This window comes from Dendrobates tinctorius, unplaced genomic scaffold, assembly GCF_039654945.1.
Source record: "Dendrobates tinctorius isolate UK_male_01 unplaced genomic scaffold, ASM3965494v1 ptg000011l, whole genome shotgun sequence".
NCBI lineage: Eukaryota > Metazoa > Chordata > Amphibia > Anura > Dendrobatidae > Dendrobates > Dendrobates tinctorius.
Genome location: NW_027361679.1, coordinates 62,687,460 through 62,709,461, shown reverse-complemented (window position 1 = coordinate 62,709,461; position 22,002 = coordinate 62,687,460). Strand labels below are relative to the sequence as shown.

At 41.1% G+C, this 22,002-nt stretch overlaps 1 protein-coding gene across 5 annotated transcripts in view; it reads right to left on the bottom strand.

Moving 5' to 3' along the window:
* Positions 1–3,439: 3,439 nt before the first annotated feature.
* RASGEF1B (RasGEF domain family member 1B) overlaps positions 3,440–22,002 on the bottom strand; it is a 675,372-nt gene continuing 656,809 nt past the window's right edge. For all 5 annotated transcript variants that reach the window (XM_073542935.1, XM_073542966.1, XM_073542950.1 and 2 more), the window contains 11 exons: positions 19,757–19,894; positions 17,073–17,285; positions 16,917–16,991; positions 16,447–16,542; positions 16,260–16,362; positions 12,347–12,426; positions 11,657–11,752; positions 8,831–8,926; positions 8,544–8,667; positions 7,789–7,861; positions 3,440–7,425 (listed from right to left, as the gene is read on the bottom strand). In XM_073542935.1, the coding sequence (XP_073399036.1) occupies positions 7,401–7,425; positions 7,789–7,861; positions 8,544–8,667; positions 8,831–8,926; positions 11,657–11,752; positions 12,347–12,426; positions 16,260–16,362; positions 16,447–16,542; positions 16,917–16,991; positions 17,073–17,285; positions 19,757–19,894 (1,119 nt within the window). In that variant the 3' untranslated portion in view covers positions 3,440–7,400. The remainder of the gene's footprint in view (positions 7,426–7,788; positions 7,862–8,543; positions 8,668–8,830; positions 8,927–11,656; positions 11,753–12,346; positions 12,427–16,259; positions 16,363–16,446; positions 16,543–16,916; positions 16,992–17,072; positions 17,286–19,756; positions 19,895–22,002) is intronic.

Sequence of the window (22,002 nt, the reverse complement as noted above, 5' to 3'; positions counted from 1 at the left end):
TTGCATTGGCGTACAACGGGCGTAATACGCTGACAATCGCAGCATGCTGTGATTGGCACGGACCGTAGAAAATACGAGAGAAAAATACGGCTGATGGGAGCTATCCCATAGAGACTCATTGGTCCGTGTGCAATGTGTTGTTTTATCGCCTCTCACTCGTCCGTATTCCTCTCTAGTGTGATACTGGCCTAATAGTGATTTACCATAAGATTGGTGCACTACCTGGTTTTGATAAAATAGTTGCGTTCGTTGTGATTGTGAAGCACTGTCCAGTTTTTTGTTTTCAAAACATTTGTCTTCCGCCCTCTATATGGCTGGAGAAGCAGTAGAATATAAGCTCTCACACAATCAGGTCCCAGGAGGCCACTTTGTGTTGGCAGCTACCATGTTGCAGAAATCTGATTTACAAATAAAGTGGTCCCTGGCTTCATGCAATCTGTCTTCAATCTTTCAGCGCAGTGTGGCAATCATTTTTCCTTCCCATATGTCATGATCTTCTCATTTCCACACTTATGTCCATCTTCACTTATTCGAAAAATCAATGATTGCCCTCTAATTGTGTGAAAACTGACCTATGATCCTTCCCAGCTCTGTTCTATTTAATTGTACCAAACCCACAATGAGGCAGCTTTTTGCTAACCCAGTCGATATTGATTTTTCAAGAATGGTTTTCTTTTTTTTGGAGGATTTGTTACATAGGTCATGATGTTGCTAATAGCATTATTGGAAACTCATTTATATTATGCTTATTGTATTGTTATCACCTGAGCAGAGATATCGATTTTTAAGAAAGAATTTTCTCTGCCGACATGAAACATTAGTTTTCTGCACAAAATTAAGCATACTAAACTGTCGGGAGAATCAAAAGCCATGTAACCAGGAGTGCTTGGCTGAAATTTGTTATAAAAAATGACATCTCTATATATAAAACTGTATGTGTGTGTGTATCACCAACCAATCACGAAGCACGTTTCATTTCACCAGAGCTGTTTAAAAGAAGCTGATCTGTGATTGGTTGCTATGAGCAACAGTTTTCCCTCTCCAGAGAACACATCAGCAGACACTGACATGGTGGGAGAAATCTAGCATTCCCGGAAATATAAGCTCCCAGCCATTGTCTGCCTCCCAAAAAGGAGCAGAGAGCACATGACAAATGAATCACCCCTTCCGTGCCCATATACACATCACACATCTTCCATCTTACAGGGATCATTGGTATGGAAGTCAGAGCAAATCCATCCAGCGCTTTGGTACTGACTCCAGGCCTCTCTTAAAGGGATCCCTGGTATGGAAGTTAGGGAAAATCCCTCAGCGCTCCGATTCTGACCCCAGGCTTCTATTAAAGGGATCATTGGTATGGAAGTTAGGGCAATTTCACTCAGCGTTCTGGTTCTGACCCCAAGCTTTCTTAAAGGGATCCCCAGTATGGAAGTCAGGGCAATTGCCTTCAAATGCTCCGGTACTGACCCGAGGCTCTTAAAGGGATCTCCTGTATGGAAGTTAGGGCAAATCCCTCAGCGCTCTGAATCTGACCCTAGGATTCTATTAAAGGGATCATTGGTATGCAAGTCAGGGCAAATCCACTCAGCGCTCTGGTTCTGATCCCAGGCCTCTCTTAAAAGGATCTCCGGTATGGAAGTTAGGACAATTCCACTCAGCACTCTGGTTCTGATCCCAGGCCTCTCTTAAAAGGATCTCCGGTATGGAAGTTAGGGCAATTCCACTCAGCACTCTGGTTCTGACCCCAGGCCTCTCTTAAAGGGATCTCCGGTATGGAAGTCAGGGCAAATCCCTCAGCGCTCTGATTCTCACCCCAGGCTTCTATTAAAGGGATCATTGGTATGGAAGTCAGGGCAAATCCACTCAGTGCTCTGGTTCTGACCCCAGGACCCGCTTAAAGGGATCTCCGGTATGGAAGTTAGGGTAAATCCCTCAGCGCTCTGATTCTCACCCCAGGTTTCTATTAAAAGGATCATTGGTATGGAAGTTAGGGCAATTCCACTCAGCGCTCTGGTTCTGACCCCAGACTGACGGAAAGATGTGGGATATTAGGGGTAGCAGTCCAGTGGCTCTGGTTGACGGGACAATGTGGGATATTCGGGGTAGTGGTCCGGTGGCTCTGGCTTACTGGACGATGTGGGATATTAGGGGTAGTAGTCCGGTAGCTCTGGCTGATGGGATGATGTGGGATATTAGGGGTAGTAGTCCAGTAGCTCTGGCTGATGGGATGATGTGGGATATTAGGGGTAGTAGTCCAGAAGCACCTGATGACGGGATATTATAGTGAATGTGCCTATGCGGAGTGGGCAGGGCTATACACTCAGATATATAATCATTATAATTTAAAACTAACCGTAGTTGGTTACTATGCCCGGGCAGCGCCGGGCTCTTCAGCTAGTTACATATAAAACTACATTTAAATGTAAAGTTAATTAAAAAGGAGTGCACTATCAGAAAGGCAACTTAAAGGTTGAGATTCTATCTCAATATGTAGGAGGTGTAATAACAATACCTCCAATTAGAAATGTAGTATAGTTCTCCAGATTCGCTATGTCACTTACATGTCCAGGGCATTGCAGCAGCTGGGAATGATGTGAGAAGAGGCTGAGGATAGTGCGCGTGCCCAGGCAGCTGATGGGAATGTGCGCAAGCCCAGAATTTCCCTAGTGGTTTATTCTAATAATCTCATGCCCTCTACTAAAAGTACGGTTGACACCACATTACGTAGACTGCATTATGAGACCAAATGCCCAGTTGTCATCTCAATGTCCAGCCTTAGTGACATCAATGATGGCACAATTTTTTTTCCAATCTACAGCACTCAGATGCAAAGTCCAGGGCACATCAATGCTACCATGTCTCACACATACACATGGGAAAGCCAATAAAAATTCTTGTGCTGTTCCCCAGATAGAATTACTATTCAGCCATTTAGTTTGTATATCTTACAGTTTTGCATTGCTTCATAGGTTTGGTATATTACTATTGTTAGCAAATTGTCTATGTGCCGTCTATTGGCCAGCATTTGTTACCCATTATATCTGTAAATCTAATTTTGTATTAATATGGGTGTGTCTTCACTGCAATTCATAGGTCACTTGGTCTCAGCAGCCATTTTTCTTTTCTTCATGCTGTGAGACAAGACACACATTTACTAGGCTTGTGAAAACATCAATTTTTGACCACCTCCAAACTGCAACCTGTGCCAGCGCCTTCAGAGAAAGTTAATGCATTGTACCCACAAGTATTGTGCTGTATCCAGGTTCTAAGATTTGAATTGTACCAACGCTGTGGTTCTGCAATCAAGTCTGCGGCCGCTGAGTATGCAAATGGTCCTGTCTGCTCCCCATCTTGGAAACCGGAGGTAAGAATTCTCACAGCCACACCTCCATCTGCCTTATGTGGATGCAGAACAATCCCCCCAAAAAGCAATCAGTCATTATACACAATGTGGTTCACCTTTATTTACAGTTTGCATCAACTACATAAACTCGAAATACGATTTATAAGCAAGACAAAATCCACTACATTTCTATACACATACACACATTTCGGTCTCTGAACTAGAGACTCGCTTTCCGGAATGCTCCTTTGCTATAGTACCTGCTGTAGGGTATATTACATCTTTATCTGATGGGGAATGTTTCATCATCTTTACCTGGCCTGGTCACAATTCATTTACCATACATTTTATTGGTAGTGAGAAGATATGTTACCTGTATCCTTGATTTTGTGTCATTTTTACTCTTTCCACAATATGGTCACAACCTCATATTGCTAAAAAAGTTAAAAGGAACTTGTCAATTGATAAGGAGTACACTTTCCTACAGATGCCCCGATTATGCAGAGCCATAGGGCACAAATTGTACCCACTATACTGCCTTCTGATTTGGCAAATAAGGAGCCGATGGATGACTTGCCCCCTTGTTGCCTGTATTCTATCTAGTCCCTAAAAAGTGCAGCATTGATTAGGCAAGTTCACAGATTCATTCTACATAAAACATCATACAGATGCCATACAAAAGAAAAAAAGAATTGTACTGACCTTATTAATTCTATGTTACCCCTATGAAAGCCAAAGCCTCAGGCATCTAAGGTTTTACTACTGTTTGCATGAAGTAGGTGTTCATTATACTGATCGTTTGAGAATTACGCTCAGGTTATACATTTCACAAAAACTGCTGACAAGTATTGGTCAAAGCCATTCAATATTGTATATATTTTAGAAAAAAATAAGGAGCGGGCACCACCCATGAAGTATGGAAAAAGAGGTGCTACAGGTTCATACGAAGCAAGTATAGCAGCACTGAAAAAAGTAAAGAAGGGTATGTGCACATAATGTGCAAAAGCAATCCCCATCTAGAGAACCTAAACGCACAAAATAGTCTCCGCGACAAGTTTTGGAAAACACGGAAGTGACTGAAAGTTATAACTTGTTTAATCTGCAGCTGGCTTCCGCTGGGAAGCTGTCCACTCTCTACACTTCACAGCATAGGGTAAAAAAACTAATAAATAAAATACAGTGAAAGTATACCAAGCATTAATGCAACAATAAATATTCCCAAAATGAATACTACAAAAAAACAAGCAAGGAGGAGCTGCCAAAGGAGACTAAGGGGGTACGAGGCAATCTCACACGTATCATCACGAACATGACTTTCTCACGATACTTTGCAATTTTTATTATCATTTATGCATTTACTGCTAGATTAATTTATTGGCGTGAGTGATGAGCAAACGTGCTCGGATATCGTGTTGCCCGAGGACGACAGGTGTGGTCGAGTAATATGTTCGCGTCCCTGCGGCTGCGATTGCCTGTTTGTTAGGGAATCCCCACGTGTGTTGTGCCTGTCGAACAGCCACGAATCATGCGGCTTCGTGGATATAATTCGAGCACATTTCCAATTGGTATACTTATCTTGGATCTGCATATCTAATACAAATTTTATTTTTTGTATATGTTGAGTTTATTATGACAGCATATTTGCAGTGTTTTATGATGAGATAGAGGGTATTTTAGACCCCAACACTTATATTGGCATTTTGTTAGGTCTTGTATTTAGCTTTATAATGTTAGGCTTTATTTTATGCATTTTTAGCCACATGGACGATATTGTTATTCAGTGTACAAGGCCTATTTATAGAGCTGCCTTTTTCCTTATTGCATATATTTCACCTTCAGATCTGAATGATCTACATCTTCTTCTGATAAGGCAGAGCTTCATCTCCACTTTGGAGAATACATTATCTCTCGGCACATAAAGACCTCATAGTCATAAGGAGCGTATTGAGTAAAAATGGACACAGATGATGACAGATATGCCATATTGCTTGTACGACTCTCTACATGGAGAATCTCTGTCCCCAAGATGGAAACACTGATGCAAAAAAAAAAAAACGAACGCCCGCTGTGCTTCACTCGAGTGCACAGACGTGACCCTTCACCAGGGATCCGCTAAATGTATTCATGCAAAGTAGTAAGGAGGTGCCCGGTGTCTCGTCTCAGCAGCTGCTTGTCAGAATACTCATTTCCCAGCAGCGGGAAACATCTTTAAAATTGATTATGCAAATTCTAACAAATGTCTAAGAAATACCAGAGAGACATTTCCTAGAAATTGGATGTTAAACTGATTAATTGTAAAACTTCTTTTAGCGTCTATACCAATGGAGTGGAGGACTTCTACATGTCTGAGACTTCAATTGGATGCATACATCTGGATTTTTGCCTGACATACACCTCCAAGCTATGACATGCCACTTTCCATATTTGTTCCTGTATACCTCTGCATAAAAAAGGTCTACTGCGGTATAGAGCCCAGCAGAAGCTAAATGGACATTTCTTTTAGCCCTATATATGTTAGCCGCCTATCATGGCATATATCTGCCTGTACTTGGATAAGCTTCATTTCTCAAATGAAACTGTAAATTAGTTAAAATGAGTTTTATCATTTATGGTCACAATCGAATTAATTAGGGAGTCCCCTCGTATGTCTTGTCTCGTACGACGCAGCCGAAACCAGACACAAGATATATTTGGAGCTGAATGCATTAACCCTTGGCCTTATTACAATCCCGAAACACAATCACTTTCCCCCCCCTTGCAATGTAGCGTGTATATCATCACATTTATTATCGTTGTCTACTTCACCGTTCTTAGCACTCCTATACAGTACATGCACAAAAGTAACCTATCAATCAGTGAAGGGGAAAAAAAGGAGACACCAAGAACTTCACTGTCATGATGCTTCCACGCATTGCGAGGAGAGGTACGAGGTAAAAAGGTCTGTTTGTCCTTGTCACAGGACCGTCACATCAATAGAGGAAGACTAGCAAACAGACATGATCATCTGTATATACAAACCTGCATTAATATTATTTCTAACACTACAGTAACTTGTCAGTCCATAGCAAAATAGAGACTTTCTTTCTGAGAAACCACAAACGGCTCTTCACGGCAGCTAAGCATCCAGTCCGTTACGATGCGTTGCAGGCCAGATATTCAAGAAAACATGCATACGTATTTCCCAAAATTCCAGTGCCTCCATGTAGACTCTCGGGCAATAAATGCTGATGTCTGAAGATGATGTGTTTGTAGGACAAAAATGGAAAAGTGGTAAAAAGCTCACGTATAAAAATGCAATAATACAAAGAGGGAGGAATGTTGGGGGAAAATAGCTTCGGCCCATTATACACTCAGTGCACAACTTGCTCTGTACCAAAATGTTCTGTACAGACCTTGCTGCAATAAATAAGAAAGTTCCATGATCCTAGGTAAAGAATATACAAGCAAATCACAAAAACAAGGAAAAATACTGTAAACCGCTCTCGTCTATACACACATATACTGTGTTACGATGTAGCCCATAGTTAATAGGCTTCAGCTCTGGACTAGAACATATATTACTTCCAAAATTAATAGTAATAAATGTCCGATGAGTCCCACTGTTGAGTTTACCATCCAGCGGTAAACTAAAGCTTTAGACCACATATTAACTGTTCAGCATTAATAGGTTAGGACCCCCGGCCAGCGTGTGGTTGTCAGTCATATTACCTTCTGCCTTACGAGTATTACAGCACTGTGTTACTTTGTAATGCAGGAGAAACAGCTGGGTAGGCGTGATCAGCAGGATGTTAAAACCCAGTGAAGAATCTAGAAGCGACTGAAGAAATAAAACTCGGTGCTGGGGGTGACTGTGAAACATCAAGTGATTGTTTTGTCCTAAGCAGGCTAGGCAGACAAGCCAGTTATGATTCATTTCATCTGCCTGCCCTCGAGCGGTCATGATTCACGTCTGCTCCGGCGGAAAGCCTCAGCTGCTTGCAATGCACCCATCGTTCAAATCCCACAGTGCAAAATGTGTCCAGAAATAATGGTCATTTCATGGCTGGGACTTCATACATTAGACTCTGCCCAAAATTGCTGACCTGGAAAAATAAAAGATTGTAAATAGAAGTTAAAAAAATATATAGCTACCCACGCATATATGCTAATTAAACAGTACATCGATGAGTCGATAAGACCCACAATATAACAAAGTGTATACTCATTAGAATAGAAACTGAGCATAAACACCAAAAACGGAAGACCCCACTAAATAAAATAGAGAAATACAAAAATTTAAGGATTACAAACACATATAAAATAGAATTTAAAGATAAATAAGAATTAAAAACACAATTTGAGTCAGTATTTGGTCATCGAATCCAGCAATCTCTTTTGGAATAGGAGTATCTAAAGTAGCAGAAATGCACCCTTGATTGATTCATGGTGCGGGATGTGAAACACACCTCAGAGTTTTCCATCGGTCTTTTTCAATGTGATTCTCAGGACTCTCGTTCTCATATGAAGCCAGATAAAGACCTACAGGTGAAAGGGAAAAAGGAGCAATGAATTCTACATATCTCATGAGAACACATACTATACTAAACAGAAGCTAAAATGGACAATCATAAATATATCGAAGTCTAGCTACTAACAGCAGAAGAATCTTCAGAAGACTGAAATCAATCTACAATTAACGGTATCACTTGACATGGATTATAGGTAGGGATGATCGAATAGCTTTGGATAAGTCCTTATCCAAATAGCTATAGCACTTTCAGAATAGCTGCCTCGGGAACCCAGATACCTGGAGCACTCCCAATAATCAGCTGTTCGGCACCACAGCTGCATGTGTCACAGTCGTGTGACAGGCACAGTCCATGCATGCATGGAGAGCCCAACAAGCAGGATCTCCATGCATGTATTGTGCCTGTCACACAGCCACAACACATGCAGCTGCAGTACTGAACAGCTGATCGGGAGCGCTCCAGGCATCCGGGTTCCCGGTGCAGCTATTCGGTAAGCACTATAGCTATTTGGATAAGGAGATATCCGAAGCTATTCGATCAACCCTAATTATAGGTAACTAACAATGAAGAACCATAAAATACACAACAAAATCTTACAAGGTTGGGGCTATTATTTTCAGGATACCATAAAGTATTATTCAGTAAACTAAACTTTATAAATTGCGGTAGTCAGTGTTGCCAAGAACACGTACCATCTTCACTAAATATAGGAGCAGTCAGGACATAATGCAGAATTTTTCGATCCTTTTCAAACGGGCACTCAACTTGCTTCCAGGCTGTAAATTCACTGACTTGCTTTGCCAGCTCCCAGAATTTCTGAAGAAAACATGACATGCATTATTCTCCATCTACGATCATAGCGTTCAAGCCCATAATGTAACAAACTGGCATGTTCAGGGGAACCGTTCTTACAAAATAGGAACGTTACACATCCTAGTCACTTCCCATTGACGGGCTACTCAAAATCTTAGGTACATACCTCGAAATTGACATGACCATTGGGGAGGCGACTGGTGCAGCCCTCATTCAGGAAATAAATGTCTTTAATCAGCAAACTGCAGAATGGGATAACGATCTAGAGAGGAAAATTACAAATAAAATATGTATTAATAAAACATTTCATCCAATTATGAGGATTAATGTTGAATCCTCATTTATCACAGCTCCTGAGCAAACTGTAAAGTTGTTCCTCAGGGGCAGTACAAGCAACTCTCCAAATAGGTTCTAAAAGCCGCCATGTGGCAGTGCTGCCTGTGTATCATGTCGACTGTCATGTAGCATGGTGCCTTCACATCACTGCCCTGTCAACACAACATTGGCATAGACATTGTTCTCCCTAGTCTTTGACACTCCTTTCCAGCGTTTCTTTCCTCGCAAGGAGAAAGAGCAAAAAACTGAACGGTGTGAGAGGCGATTCCCTGCCAATGCTGCGATGTGAAGAAAATGAAAGGGAGAGTGGTCATAAGGCCACCGGATGCAACACAAGTTTGGGACAATAGGCCTAGAAGTCAGGGGATGACTGGCCTGCAATTTGGGACAGCTTGACAGGTAAAAAAGAGAAAACTGACAACCATTTTAAGAGACATACATCTAATCTACAGTTATAATTGGATTTCTTCTTGGTAAATTAAAGTTATCTAAAATGCCAAATTGCAAGCTTACACTTTCTTGGCATGTATAGAGGCCAAAAGTTTTTGTTTTTTTTTCTAATTCAACTGACTTCTTATAACCTGTCAGATCCTTTTCACATCCAACAAGAAATCCCAGACGGAGAGAATAAATAGAAATGTACAACCCATTACAATAGAATATTTTGTAACAGGTCCTTTGATCACACCATCCACGTGTATGCTAAACATTTAGTGCAAGAACAAGGTCAGCAAGACACCAATGAGCAGCCCCCTCCTCAATGGATGCGGGATAGCAAGGTACTTGGCTGATCTCCAAACTCCAAGAGAGAAATGCATGGGCACAGCATTTTTGTAATGATAAAACCCATTTGGTAAAAGATGGATACTATATTTATAAGGAAAAAGCAGAGTTGCCAGGATGACGTGTTCGTTAAGTGATAAAGTGTTAGTCTAAACAGGCCTATGTGTATGTCAGCATAAAATATGAATGGCTCCTACTCTATCCGTGGTATGGTATATGGAATACACTTACTACATACCGGAACTAGGTATTGTCACATATCAACTAGTGTAATTCAGCTGTTCAACAACCTAGGTTGTAAAACTGTGGTACATGTACCTGGGAAAAAGCTGAAAGCTGCTATAGTTCTTGGCAATGCGAGTCCTGTTTACACAGGATGATGAACCGCCAAGAACTACGATCTTGTGCACTACATACAAGATCATTTCACCTGATGAACAAGCATTCCTTTTCTTTTCAATTATCTTTTTATGGAGTATTGAAGGAATGAAAACACCAACTCAAGTAAACAAGTCAGATAAAGCACATAATGGTGCAAAAGGATAAAACAATAATGTACAAACATAGGAAGTATCAGGATTTGGAATAGGGATAGAAAAGAGAAGAGGGAAAAAAGTAAGAAGGGATATGTATGAGGGGAGAAAGGTAAGAGAGCACATAGGAGGGGATCTTGGAGAGATCTTTTTTTGTTGTGGACAGGAAGGAAAAATTTACTAAAAAGCCTGATCCTCCCCAAATTCACATATTTATTCTCAATGCTTCCCTTTCACATTCAAGCATTCCTTTTCTTATCAACGCTAGCTCTCGATTACCTTGCTGTGTAGGTGGCCCTTTATGTAACCACCCTTGCCACTTTCCAGTAAGTAAATAATGGCCACGATATTATAAGCAATTAAAGTGGTGCATATAACCTTTAATTTAGCTCGAACACTTGGAGCAACATATCTAAACTTGCATGCAATGCTATATATGCATATCTAAATAAATCATCATTTAAGAACGGGGAAACAAACAGAATAAAAAGACAAATAGTTTTTCCAAGAGACTAACTTAATGGGCCTGTCACACTAAGAGATATCGCTAGCAATATCGCTATAACTTGTGACGTTATAGCGATATTGCTAGCGATATCGCTGTGTGTGATACTTACCTACGACCGGCTCCCCCGCTGGTTATCGCTGATCGCGCGAGAACAGGCTGGACTGTTTCTCGTCGTCAGCTTCCTGCTGTGACGACGAGCGACGCGTGGAGCCGGGCGGGAGGATGCAGGATCGCCTGGTGTGACAGGTAAGTAGCGACCCCCGTCCCCAGCGATGTCGCTGGTGAGATCTGCCTGTGTGGCAGCTCACTAGCGACCACTTAGCGATGTACCAGCGATCCTGACCGCGTCATATCGCTGGTCGGGATTGCTGGTACATCGCTAAGTGTGACAGTATCTTAAGACGACTCCTTAGTATTACCAATACCAGCACAAGAATACAGTGAATTTAGGATGCACACAGGAAATGCTGGAGTTAACACATCCATCTGAACTTTCTAATTATATTTCCACTACTGTGGGGCCCACATTAGAGTAAGACGCTGTAGCGTAACTGGTATGCTTCCTTACTGCATTGGAATAATGGAGGTTTCAAAACCAAGATTAATTAAGTAAGCAGACGCTTGGCTAATGATCCCATACGTATTGGTAGTCAGGTCAAGTGTTTTCGTTTGCAATGGATTTGGCTGGTTGGTCAATGAAGTGAGCTAGAAGGTTGCTTCCCTGTTCTTGTAATACAAAAGTAAAGGACACTGTGTGATCATGATCTTCTATGGTTCTGTCATACATCCATACCACAGACAGCGGGTCTGCTCAGCATTTTGGACAACATACCTTTTCTCGGTTACTGTGGGCAGTTAGGGACCTTTGAGCTGCCCCTCGCAGGGCTGTCCTATAGTTGTAAAAATTGCTTGAAGGATCCATTTGATGCTGTAAAGTGACACAAAAAAAGACATCTAGATTAAAATGGTGATCACCAAGTCCATAGTCTATGGTTACTATGAGATCTATAAATTCATATTGATTTGAGTGACTAAATATTCCTCTAAAAGATTTCAATATTGGAAACGTCCTTTTAAGCTGGTAACTTCAATACTGAAAGTATGATACACGTTTATCAAAACATAATATATTTCAGGTATTGTCCAGTCATCTAATATTGATGACCTATCCTGAGAATAGGTAATCAATATGCGGCCAGTGGGGGTCCAACACCTGGCACACGCATGGTCAGCTGCTATTAGCTCTGGTGGGCGCTGGCTGACAGACGTACACAGAGAACAGAGGAGTACAACACAGCTACATTCAACTTGTAGCACCCACTGCCGAGGACTGCAGATCAGCACCTATTCTCTTCGGAACGGATACCAGATGATTGGTGGGTGTGCAGGGTGTCGAAAACCCATCCGACTGCATTTCAGCAGCCCAATCAGTAAAACAGGAAGAGATACCATAACAAAAACAGTAGTCAGGTGTTCTATATAATCTTCCTACCATGAAAACCATAACACTATCACTCCATACCTCCAGAATATCAAACTTGGCAGTCTTCACTTTTGCCCATGTTTTCTTGAGGCGAGAAACGGGACTCATGTTCATTCCAGCTGTACAAAATAGAACACATATACATATATCATATACAGTGTCTGTACATACAACATAGGCCGTGCACTGCATCTTTACTGAACAGAGCAATATACTAATTAGTGTTTGCATATAATACTGTAGCTACATTTCACTCCTATAAAGTAAGCTTTAACTAGACTCCAAAATGTGTTCCGCAAAGGCTGAGTATCTTTCTAAATATCAAACGACTTGCACCGACTTTGGATTGTAGGCTAGCTTGTGTCGGAACATCTAATGTCAAATTCAGAATTCTGCTGGTTTCCCCATTACCAGAAAGCAGTGAGTTGTTAAAGAACGCCTGGCGGCTGAGAATCCATAGCTGTCATTTTCCAGGAGTAACCAGCAGACTTCTGAAAGCAGCAAGGAAAAAGACTAAGAATATCAAAGTAATTCAAGTACCAGTGCATTAACCTAACATTGCAGAAGGGGTATTCAGCCTAACTATTGAAAGTACATGGCAAACCTTCACTGCTGCTAAACCAACATTTGACAAGTTTGTTATTCTAGCAGGGGTAGGTCAAGTGCATTAAAAGGGTTAACTAGTTTACTGTATTGTTGGAGATTTGTGATGTAATATATGATCTGGCCAGTAGAGGCTGAAGTTGGAGCGAGGAGTGGGATGGGGGGGTGGAGTTGTGGCGGTTGGGAGCAGTCGAAGGAGAGTCCTGAGGAAGTGAAGATGCGGATCCTTGGAGAAAGCCTGGACAGGGTGGTGCAGCTCTGGAGCTGTTGAGCTTGACATAAGGCAACTCGATGAGGACAACCAAGTACACAGCCAAAAAAAAAAGCAGCCGACAGCACATTCAGAATGAAGGAGATGCACGCTCCCAGTCCAAGGACCCAATTGGACATAAAAAATCCAGAGAAATAACGTAGAGGAGCAGCATCCAAACCAGGTGAAAAAATGTACAAAAGTTTATTCTGCCATTAAGACATACAACGTTTCACCCACAATTGGTCTAATTGTGGTCGAAACGTTGTATGTCTTTTTAATGGCAGAATAAACATTTGTACATTTTTTCTTTTCCAACACTTTATTGGGTTTTTAAATTTAAAGTGTAGGGAGGACGGAGAAGGAAGGGCAGGGAGGGGGGGAAGGAACGAGGAAAGAGGGAAGGAAAGGGGAAGGAGAACTCAAAACAGAACATACATACCAAAACATATAGTTAAAGGCTAGCAACATTTTAGCCTGAAAAACAAGGGAATCATCCCTTGACAAATAGCAGTATCATAAAGTCATAAAGATACACGGATCAAAAGAGACAGTGCAACGACGTAACATATCATAGGCCTAAAATCTGGTTATTAGATCTATTTAGACTAGTGAGGGTGGAAAGGCCTGGTCCCACCTAGACCATTTCTGGTAAAACTTACCGAAACTATTATTAGATAAAGCAAATTTAAGTTCCAGTGCTCTGTGTTGAGAGAGTAATTTGATTATGAAACTAGAATTGGGTAAGGTGGGGCTTTTCCAATGAAAGGCAATACAGTTCTTAGCCACCATACAAATGTGTAGGACAATAGATTGCAGAGTTCTATCTAAGCATTTGGTATCCAGAGAAAGTAAGGCCAATTGAGGTGATAGAGTAAATGTAAAACCTGTGAGTTTAGAAATAATGGTAGAGGAAATCTCAGACCAGAAAGCCATCACTGTAGGACAGCTCCAGAAAACATGTAACAGGTCCCCCCTGAAACCGCATGTTCTCCAGCAAAGTGGAGAATTTGAAGAGTTCATATGAGCCAATCTAGATGGTGTGTAGTACCATCTGGAGCACACTTTGAAGTGCGACTCCAGAAGGGGCATAGAAATTGTGGCATTGTTGGAAAACGTAAAAGCATCTTCCCACTCCTCTGAGGAGACAAAGGCTGAGGGATTTCTCCCAAGCGTTCATATAAGAACTCTTAGTTACAGATGAATCTTTATTAAAGCAATTATAAATAAACTTATGTCCCCAAAAGATCCGATGCATTGGGTTGGTCATAATCTTTAAGGACGCCTCTGAAAATCTCGGTTTCTTGTTAAGAAACGTCTTTGCGTATTCTTTTAATAACATGTATTCGTGGAAGGCGGAGGATGGTACTTTGAATACAGTTTTAATAGAGCTGAAACTTAAAAGGTTAGGACCCTCCGAGATATCTCCCAATGTTCGGATGTTAAAATCGGCCCATTGATAGCGTGCGGTAAGACCCAGGAAAGAGTAAATAAATGCTATAGGTACTCTATGTAACGTAGACCGTTTCTGGCTACGACTGTCAATTCTAGCTATTTTGTACCAAGCCGAAGTAATTGCTTGGAATAACGGATGTGACTGTTCGCAGGTCGGGAGATTGGAAATGGCTTTATTGATCAGGAGTTTAGGGTGTTTACCTTTATTGATTTCAATTTCAAGATCCAGCCATGCGGGAGCAGGAAGATCTGAAAGCCACGGAGAACTTTGCTTTAATAAAAGTCATTTGTACATTTTTTCACCCGCATTGGATGCTGCTTCTCTACGTTATTTCTCTGAACCAACTACACAGCATCTTGGGCTAGTCCACCTGAGGCCATACCTAAGGACTTAGGGAATGCCGATCTCTCCAACGCAGGGCTTCCCTAAGTGCTTCAATGTGGCGTTTTTAATTATTTGTGATTCAGCCCAACAAGGACCTTCCTTCTACTTCAGTTTCAAGATGTATCAGTATCATCTTACATCTGAATATATATGCCCATATATAAATAGCCTTATAAAGGTCTAGTTAGTTAGGAGAAAAGGCCTTTTCTGTAAGAGACACTTTGAAAACTGCTCCGAGTACATGATTACTAAAGTACTGGGACAATAATGTTGTTTTATTGATTTATGCATAGAAAGGGTTAGTCGAGTTGTATTTTGCTTGCATATAAAACATTTCATTCTGTCTAAGTGTTCCTGCGCATGCTCTTAGCTGGTGTTGAGTAACTGCTATCCTTGTATTTGTTGCTTATACACGGTCTACCTACCAGCCTTTCCTTTGTTTTTAATAAAGTGGTTAGTAAATATTCATATAATGGCTAATCAGCTGCCCCTTGCCCACGTGTCATGAACATGAAGTAATTTAGACACCGGCATACGCGCGAAGCTTATTAAGCCCCCGTTACACACTGCGATATCGCTAGCAATATCGCTGTAAAGTCACCGATTTTGTGACGTTGCAGCGATATCGCTACATGTGATACTTACCTCCGACCGGCTTCCCCGCTGGTTATCGCTGATCGCGCGAGAAGCTCCTGGACCGGAGCCGGGCGGGAGGACGCAGGATCGCTGCGTCTGACAGGTAAGTAGCGACCCCCGACCCCTGCGATGTCGCTGGTGAGATCTGCCTGTGTGGCAGCTCACTAGCGACCACCTAGCGATGCACCAGCGATCCTGACTGCGTCATATCGCTGGTCGGGATCCCTGGTGCATCGCTAGGTGTAACGGTACCTTTAAGCAGAAGATGCTTCAAGAAAAACGCTGGCATTGTTATTCCTGAAGTGTGTTTTCTGGTGCTTCTCTGGTGGTTTTTAGGGCAAATTTGCTAATTTTTTTTACTGGTTTTGTATGAAATGGGGAGCAGCTTCCAAGCTGCATAATGGTCTGGTAACTTATTTTAACTGCTTAGCGTCCAAACGTGAAGCAGTTAAAAGAGGCTCAAATGGACCGAACATGTGCACAGCAAGGAGCTTAATAAACCAAAAGGAAGATTCATGTTACATTGACATAATGTCTATCTAGTTTTAAATTCCACAAGAAATTTTGTGGTTTCTGATAAAACATATATAACAGAACGGCAATTTACCAACTGATATACTTACAAATTATTGCCATTAGAGAGTTAAAATTTCCGATGTTGAAACACTCCCGAGCTACATCAATGAAGAACTCAATCATTCGGGCTCTGTGTTTCTTTTTAACAGGCTACAGAGAAAGAAAGTCCAATTAGTTCTGTACACTCCATCTAAAAGGAAACTGGTCAATATAGCAACGCAACCAGGCGCTTACCATGCAGATCTCTGTGGCCACAAGGTAGCTGAGCCGGTTGAACCACTCCACGTAAGCTTCTAAATTACGAGGCTTTTTTCGGTCACTGAAACAGTTCTATAAATCAATAAAAGTTTATTATCAGGATAAATAGATGATAGACAGACACGTGGTCAAAATTGTTGGTACCCCTTGTTTAATGACAGAAAAACCCACAATGGTCACAGAAATAACTTGAATCTAACAAAAGGAATAATAAATCAAACATTTATGAAAATGACCAAATGAAAGTACATTGCTTTTCAGCCATGCTTCCACAAAATCTAAAAAAAATAAAACTCATGAAACAGGCTTGGAGAGAAATGATGGAACCCTTGATGGTACCACATTACCTTTGTCAGATTCAAGTTATTTCTGTGACCCTTGTGGGTTTTTCTGTCATTAAACAATTTTCACCACGTGTGTAGATAGATATGCGATAGATACTTTACCTCATTTCTGTCCAATGGGTCCTTCTGCACAAAAGCTTGCACAAATTCTTCTGGCCCGATATAACTTAGCCTCTCCTATAACACAGGCAGCAATGTAAAAGCTACATCAGAGGATTACAACCCGTCAGCGTGCCCTCGCATGCACCCGTTACTCACCAGCTCTATGTGGGTCAGCTGCTGAGCTAAAGTATAGGGGTCACTACAGATACTCATGATGTCCCTCTGTATGGACTGCGGCTTGCTCTTCAAGATAGCCATGCGATCGGCGCTTTGGGCGTTGATTTTTGCGATCAGTTCTTCATACTGACTCAATGCTGCTAGCTTCCGAATAAGGTTTTGCATTATTTGTTGAAAATTTTTCCTGTACATCTATGCAATATAAAAAAACAAAACATAAAACACAACCAATGTAAATCAGTGTAAACAAAGACATCAACAGACACTGGGCATAATCATGTCTTCTTCTTAAAGGGAATCTATCAAAAAGTTTTTGCTATATAATCTGACCACAGCATGATGTAGAGGAAGAGTCCCGGATTCCATTGATGTATCACTTAGTTTACAGGGTGTGGCAGTTACGATAGCTGCAGATCTAGCAGAGCTCAGATGTTGTGCCCTGTATAACCCCACCCACACCACTGATTGGTTGCTTTCTGTGTACAATGTAAAGTGACAGAGAGCAGCCAATCAGTGATCTGGGCAGGATTAGACTAGGAGGTCTGAGGCCAATTGTCCTGTAGTAATAATCTCCTGCTGATAAAACACTGATTGTATTGAAACAGCAAAACACAAAAGAAAGTGAAACATTACTATAATCAGGGTTTTTGTTTTTACAATATAGTGGTCTTAGTTTATGCAGCAAAAACCTGGTGACAAATGCCCTTTAAAGGAATTTAGTCTTTTGTAGAATAATCTTTATCTGATTTTCTGTCAACAGTAAAGCATTCCTGATAGAAGCCAACATAGAACGGAGAGTCAGACTGATGGGTTACCCAAGTAGATTGATAGATATTAGTGACAGTCCGGTGACAACCTATAACAGCTCTGCTAGCAGATATGGCACTGTGTCTTATTAGAATTAACCCCCTCACCGCTGATGCCCGCTGATGAATCATGCAGAATATTCCTGGCATTGTTCGTCTCTGCTTAGAAACTTCACTTGTTTGAACCCTGAACTGATCCACAGCGAGCCATCTACCCGTTTTGCTTGCCCGCTCAGATACAATCAACGCATTCTTGAAAATACAAGAACCTCTTCCGGCAAGTATTTATCAGTACAAATGATTTTAATGCCGTTTGATCCCATAAGGATGGGCTGCACGGTGCAGCGATCACAGGGTGAGCTCTTTTCCCCAAAATAACAAAAAAACCAAACCTAAGCCTGTTTTCACAAGGGTTTTTGTGTGCAAAATAGGACCATTCATGCCAAATTCAATGAATCATATGAGGAATTACTTTCTAACAGCAGTAAGTAATTCTTCACGGAGCGGAGCCCACATCGTAAAGAAGGCACCGCTGGGTGATGCCTGCCGAGCACTTGGTGGGTCACTGGCCACTTGATAAGTAATCTTCTAGTCTTTTGTGCAATGCACTAATCAGTACAACACCCTACTAAGGGCCTACTGCCAAGCTGAATGACGTATTCCTATATTACAACCCTATCTAATTATTATACCCATAGCAGAGACAAGACGTCGGGAAACTGTTTACCCATTGACTGCTGGGGAGTAGCAGTGATGCATTTATTTCCGCCTGCATACAGTAATGGGTTCAGTCTATAAAGACTGGATAGGTCTTACACCCCAGTGGCATCAATAAACTGGTTTCCATCGATGCCACCCAATATTAGGCACTAATCACATCCATGGTACATAGAAGGACGTATAAGATAAATTGATGGCTTTGCCAGATACCAAGCTGTAAAATACGCTAAGGTTCCATTGTATACATTTAAAGGGAATGTAACATCAGAAAGTGACCTATTGTTCAAAATCAGGTTTTTGTGTTGCATGCAGTGTTAACATTTTTTGAGGAAATGTGTTTTTTTTTTCATCCCACAATCTTTATTAAAAACATAAATTAGTAGCCTTGCAATTCTCACACTAGCCACTGGGGCTTTTTCACATTCATACACATTGTCTTTTCAGGAAGTTTTCAGCAAGCTCCTTATCATCAGAGGATAGATTACAATGACAGGTATTGCCTCGATATACAGCTGATAGCACAGGATTCACCTGTCAAATAAGGCAATGTCACAGCTAACGCTGCTTTTCCTCCCTTCCTTTGCCTGTGTCAAAATTCACTTTCCTACGCTTTATAAAAATTCTGACATGTTAGATATATATATATATCTTAGCATATACATTGGGAGTTTTTCTAGTTTAGACAAAAGTAATGTGATTATCTGTGGATGCATAATTCACATAAATGAAGTATATTCATACACTTGGTGCACGTTAATCATTTTCCAAGAGGAAGCCATATACGTCAGGCATGGGTTCTTTGTTTCTTTTTTTTTTCTCCACAAATTAAAAATAGTTTATAAAGGGAAATATACAGCAGAGTTTTCCAACAGGCAAGGAACTCATGTGATGAAGCGGTTCAGCATGACAGAAGCAAGGTTATAGAGGTCTTTGTGATCTCAATGGAGCCATCTGCTGTGAGTCAGGCATTATATACTGCATTCAGCCCAGTGCTGCAACACAGTTACTGATTTGCCTTTACAAAAATATTGAAAGTGATAAAGTGATCTTGTCAAGCCACGCTCGATTGTACGCCTGCTTAATACAGCGGTGCATTAAAAAAAAGAAAAAAAAAAGAAAAGAAAACTGGGTACATACCTCATCTCCATGCGTGATGCGGTGGGCTGTGTCCTTAAGATTTCTCATCATCCTCTCATCTCGGAAATCATAAGGGAAGGTCTCAGTCCACTCTGTGAGCAGCTGAAGGATTTTGGGAGCAATCTTTTTTATGTGAGTCTGTGGAGTAACATATACGCACGTTACAATAATCTACAGAAGTCATCCATGGCACATAAAGGTACAAGGAGTTTCTCCATAACAATGTGTGTCAGCTAAAAGACAACAATTATATAATGGTACAAAAGCTCATATAAAATTAAAATATATGAAAAACGGCAACAATGAGGCGACACTGGTTACGTAACGACAGTCTCCTGACACAATGGACACATAACTAATGGTGTTGGCATGTAGTCCATGGAAGGATAATGACTGACACACCGATAAACTGATGGCAAACAAAGAAAAATATATACATACAGTGTAAATGTTATTGTGAGCAGTTATGCAAGTTGTTTTAAAGACGACACATTTCCTTTGTATGTTAGGCAACATCTTCTTTCCACTCCCCCACCCCCATCTTTCACATTTTAAAAATTACAAAAAGGAAAGTGGGACGATATAAAAAATTGGGCACCTTTGGAGATGCGTGTGCTCACATAACTTTGACCAAGGTTTCGGACCTTAATTAGCCTGACCGTGTTATAGCTGGTTCATCATCATCGTTAGGAAAGGCCAGGTGATGCAAATTTCCCAGCTTTATAAAAACCCAGCCTCCTCTAAAGCAGCAGCCATGGGTTCTTCTAAAAAGCTGCCTAGCCCTCTGTAAATGAAAACGGTGGAGACCCACAAAGCAGAACGCTAGGAGGAGATAAAAAAAGCATTTTCAAGTTGCCTTGTCCTCAATTCGTAATCATTTAGCAGACTCTGGAGTTGTGGTACATTGTTGTATTGTTCAGATGCACAAATATCGCCTTCATCAGAAGAAAACCTCTCCTGCATCCTTACCATAAAATTCAGCATCAGAAGTATGCAAACAAACATAGAAACAAACGTAATGCATTTTGGAAACAAGTCCTGTAGACCGATGACATTAAAATAGAACTCTTTGGCCACAATGATCGATCAAAAGGAATGTGTGGAGAATTAAAAAGGAGGAGAATAAAAGGGCACAGAATTTCAGGAAAAGAACATCTTGCCTACCAGTAACGCCTTTCCGACATCGGGCGTACATTTACGCTGAAGTCGGACTCGCTCCCTTTGATCTGGGCTCCAGTGGTGAGCCCACATCTTTCCTGGGACATGTTAGCTGTTTTGAACAGCTGACATGTGCCCGGAATAGCCACGGGTGGAATCGTGATCTACTTGCGGCTATTAACCCATTAAATGCCGATGTCAGCGGCATCTAAGAAGTGCTTCCGGCAATCGTGCTGGAAAACCGCCCACTGGTGACCCAAGTCACGTGATCGCGGGTTACCAGTGTGTTGGCATGACAACCGGAGGTCTCCTGGAGACCTCTATGGTTAACCACCCAGTGGTCAGCGCTCATAGCAAATGAGTAATTCTACTACATAGAAGCAAACTGATTATCGCATCTATGTAGCAGAGCCGATCGGGTTATGGCAGCTTCTAGTCTCCCATGGAGACTATTGAAGCATGCCAAAAGTTTAAAAAAGAAAAAAAAATAGTTTTTAAAAATATTAAAAAATAAATTTGCCCATTCAAAATAAAACAATAAAAAAAAAAATCAAACATACACATATTTGGTGTCGCCGGATCTATCAATAAAAAAAGGATTAACCTGATCACTAAACAGCGCAGTGAGAAAAAGTCAAAACGTCAGAGTTACTTTTTTGGTCACCGACCACAATGCATTAAAATATATTAACGAGCGATCAAAAGAACGTATCTGCACCAAAATGGCATAATTAAAAAGTCAGCTTGGTACGCAAAAAATAAGCCTTCACCCAACCCGAGATCACAAAAGATGGAGAGGCTACGGGTATCAGACAATGGCGCAATTTTTTTATTTTTTTTAACAAAGGTTGGAATTTTTTTTCACCACTTAGATAAAAAAGAATCTAGGCATGTTTGGGGTCTATGAACTTGTAATGACCTGAAGATTCATAATGGCCGGTCAGTTTTAGCATTTAGTGAACTTAGTAAAAAAAAAAAACAAACAAAAAACAAGTGTGGGAATGCACTTTCTTTTGCAATTTCACCAAACTTGGAATTTGTTTTGTTTTCTAGTACACGACATGGTAAAAACCAATGGTGTCATTCAA